The sequence below is a fragment of the Eufriesea mexicana genome, unplaced genomic scaffold, assembly GCF_001483705.2.
Source record: "Eufriesea mexicana isolate 0111107269 unplaced genomic scaffold, ASM148370v2 scaffold229, whole genome shotgun sequence".
Classification (NCBI taxonomy): domain Eukaryota; kingdom Metazoa; phylum Arthropoda; class Insecta; order Hymenoptera; family Apidae; genus Eufriesea; species Eufriesea mexicana.
The window spans coordinates 35,377-36,992 of NW_016908383.1; the positions used below are offsets into that span (position 1 = coordinate 35,377).

The window sequence follows — 1,616 nt, forward strand, 5'->3', positions numbered from 1 at the left end:
GACAATGAGCAGAAAGGGATAGAATTTTTGCGCCACCTTACCTGTACACATATGCATGCTATAAATAATATACAATTACAAGTGCAACCAAAATGTAGACAGGATTCATGGAAAAGTAAAAGTCCTGTTATCGAACAGTATTATTAATTTCCTTTATTTCAAAGCTTTACGAATCCTAGTCAGTAAGTTTCGCATGATATCTACACACATTTTGAACCTTGGTATAATGTCAATGTTCAAAATGGGTAAAATTGTCATACATGTAGAGCGAATTCGAGGTTCTGTCACGAGATATAAATCACACCGTTCATCGCAGAATGCAGAAAAATCAAAGAAATTACAATATTTACGAATATCATAAATATCCAAATAATCGCAAAATAATAATTACGTCGAGCATTATGGTATCGAAACCACAAAATTGAGAACAACTCGAACGTGTATTATGAAACAGTCTTTCCACGGGAAGCGGTTAAATTTCAAAATCCACGTTTCCCAAAACTTTTCTGCCCGTTTCGAAAGTCGCGCGGTCCCCCCACCACGTTCTCGTGACAAAACTTCGCGTTCGTCCTGGCCGAACAAAGCGATGCTTTCCAAAACACACATCGGCCGACCAGCAGTGGTCGATCGTTCTCCTTGAACCAGCAACTCCGAACGACATAACCACTTTCTGTTTTCGTTTCTGTTTGTGCAGCGAATCGAGAGACCGCGTGCTCGATAACTGGGATTATTCGACGGCTTCGTTTCGAACATCGCCAAAGTTCCGACGAAAATCAGCGGTGGTAGCGACGAACAGACTTCCCTAGAGACAAATTGGTGTCCGTATCGGTGCATCCGTATCTCGTGAACAGTGTATGCTTTCTGTGTCTGGAATCCAGAGAGGAGGCGACGAGAGAAAAGGGAAGAAAAAAGGAAGAAAGGGATATATAGTTGGTGAGGGTAGAGTTTGGTGACTCGTGATTGGCATTGCTCGAGCAACGAAGACGAAGGGGAAGGCATAAGAGAAGTGCGTTCGTAATAGTTCCGTGTACGTGATCCGTTTGTTGGTTCACCACGTGTACGGTAAGAGTTTGAGGGTTGACGCCTTCAAACCGGAAACGAAGAGTAATCCTGTCTTCCTCAAAGATAAACGAGGTTGAGGGAAGGAGACGCCGAGAACCGGTCGCCATGAAAATGCTTCAATCGTTAAACGCTCTGGCGGGTAAGATCTCACCGAGTTCCCCGACCGACAGCAACGCGAACAAGGTGCACATGCACAACAACAACAACAATAATAACAACGTCGTGCATCATCATCATCCGTACTCGAAGCAACAGGCGCAGCAGCCGTCGCCGTCGTCGCAATCGAGCAACGGCGATCAGAAGGAAAACACGTGAGTCCTCCTATTGTTTTCTGTTTATGTTTGGAGTGTGCGTGAGAGAGTTTGCAAGATATTTTGAAATGATACCAGCAAGATTGCTATTTCTTGCTTTTTCTTTTTCTTTTCTTCTTTCTTTTTTCTTCGGATGAAATTTATGTTTGAATAGGACATTTCAAAGTATCGTGTTTGGAAAACGTAAATTGTTTTTACAATCTTTTCAGGAAATATCTTGCATTCTGTGAATCACGCTTAGGA

General features: G+C 42.8%; 1 protein-coding gene across 1 annotated transcript; it reads left to right on the forward strand.

Annotated features, from left to right (window-relative positions):
• Positions 1-241: 241 nt before the first annotated feature.
• On the forward strand, positions 242-1,377 carry LOC108555686 (myb-like protein Q). The gene is made up of 2 exons (XM_017911467.1): positions 242-245; positions 1,076-1,377. Exons 1-2 carry the CDS (start codon positions 242-244, stop codon positions 1,375-1,377), a joined length of 306 nt encoding a protein of 101 aa, XP_017766956.1.
• Positions 1,378-1,616: the final 239 nt, after the last annotated feature.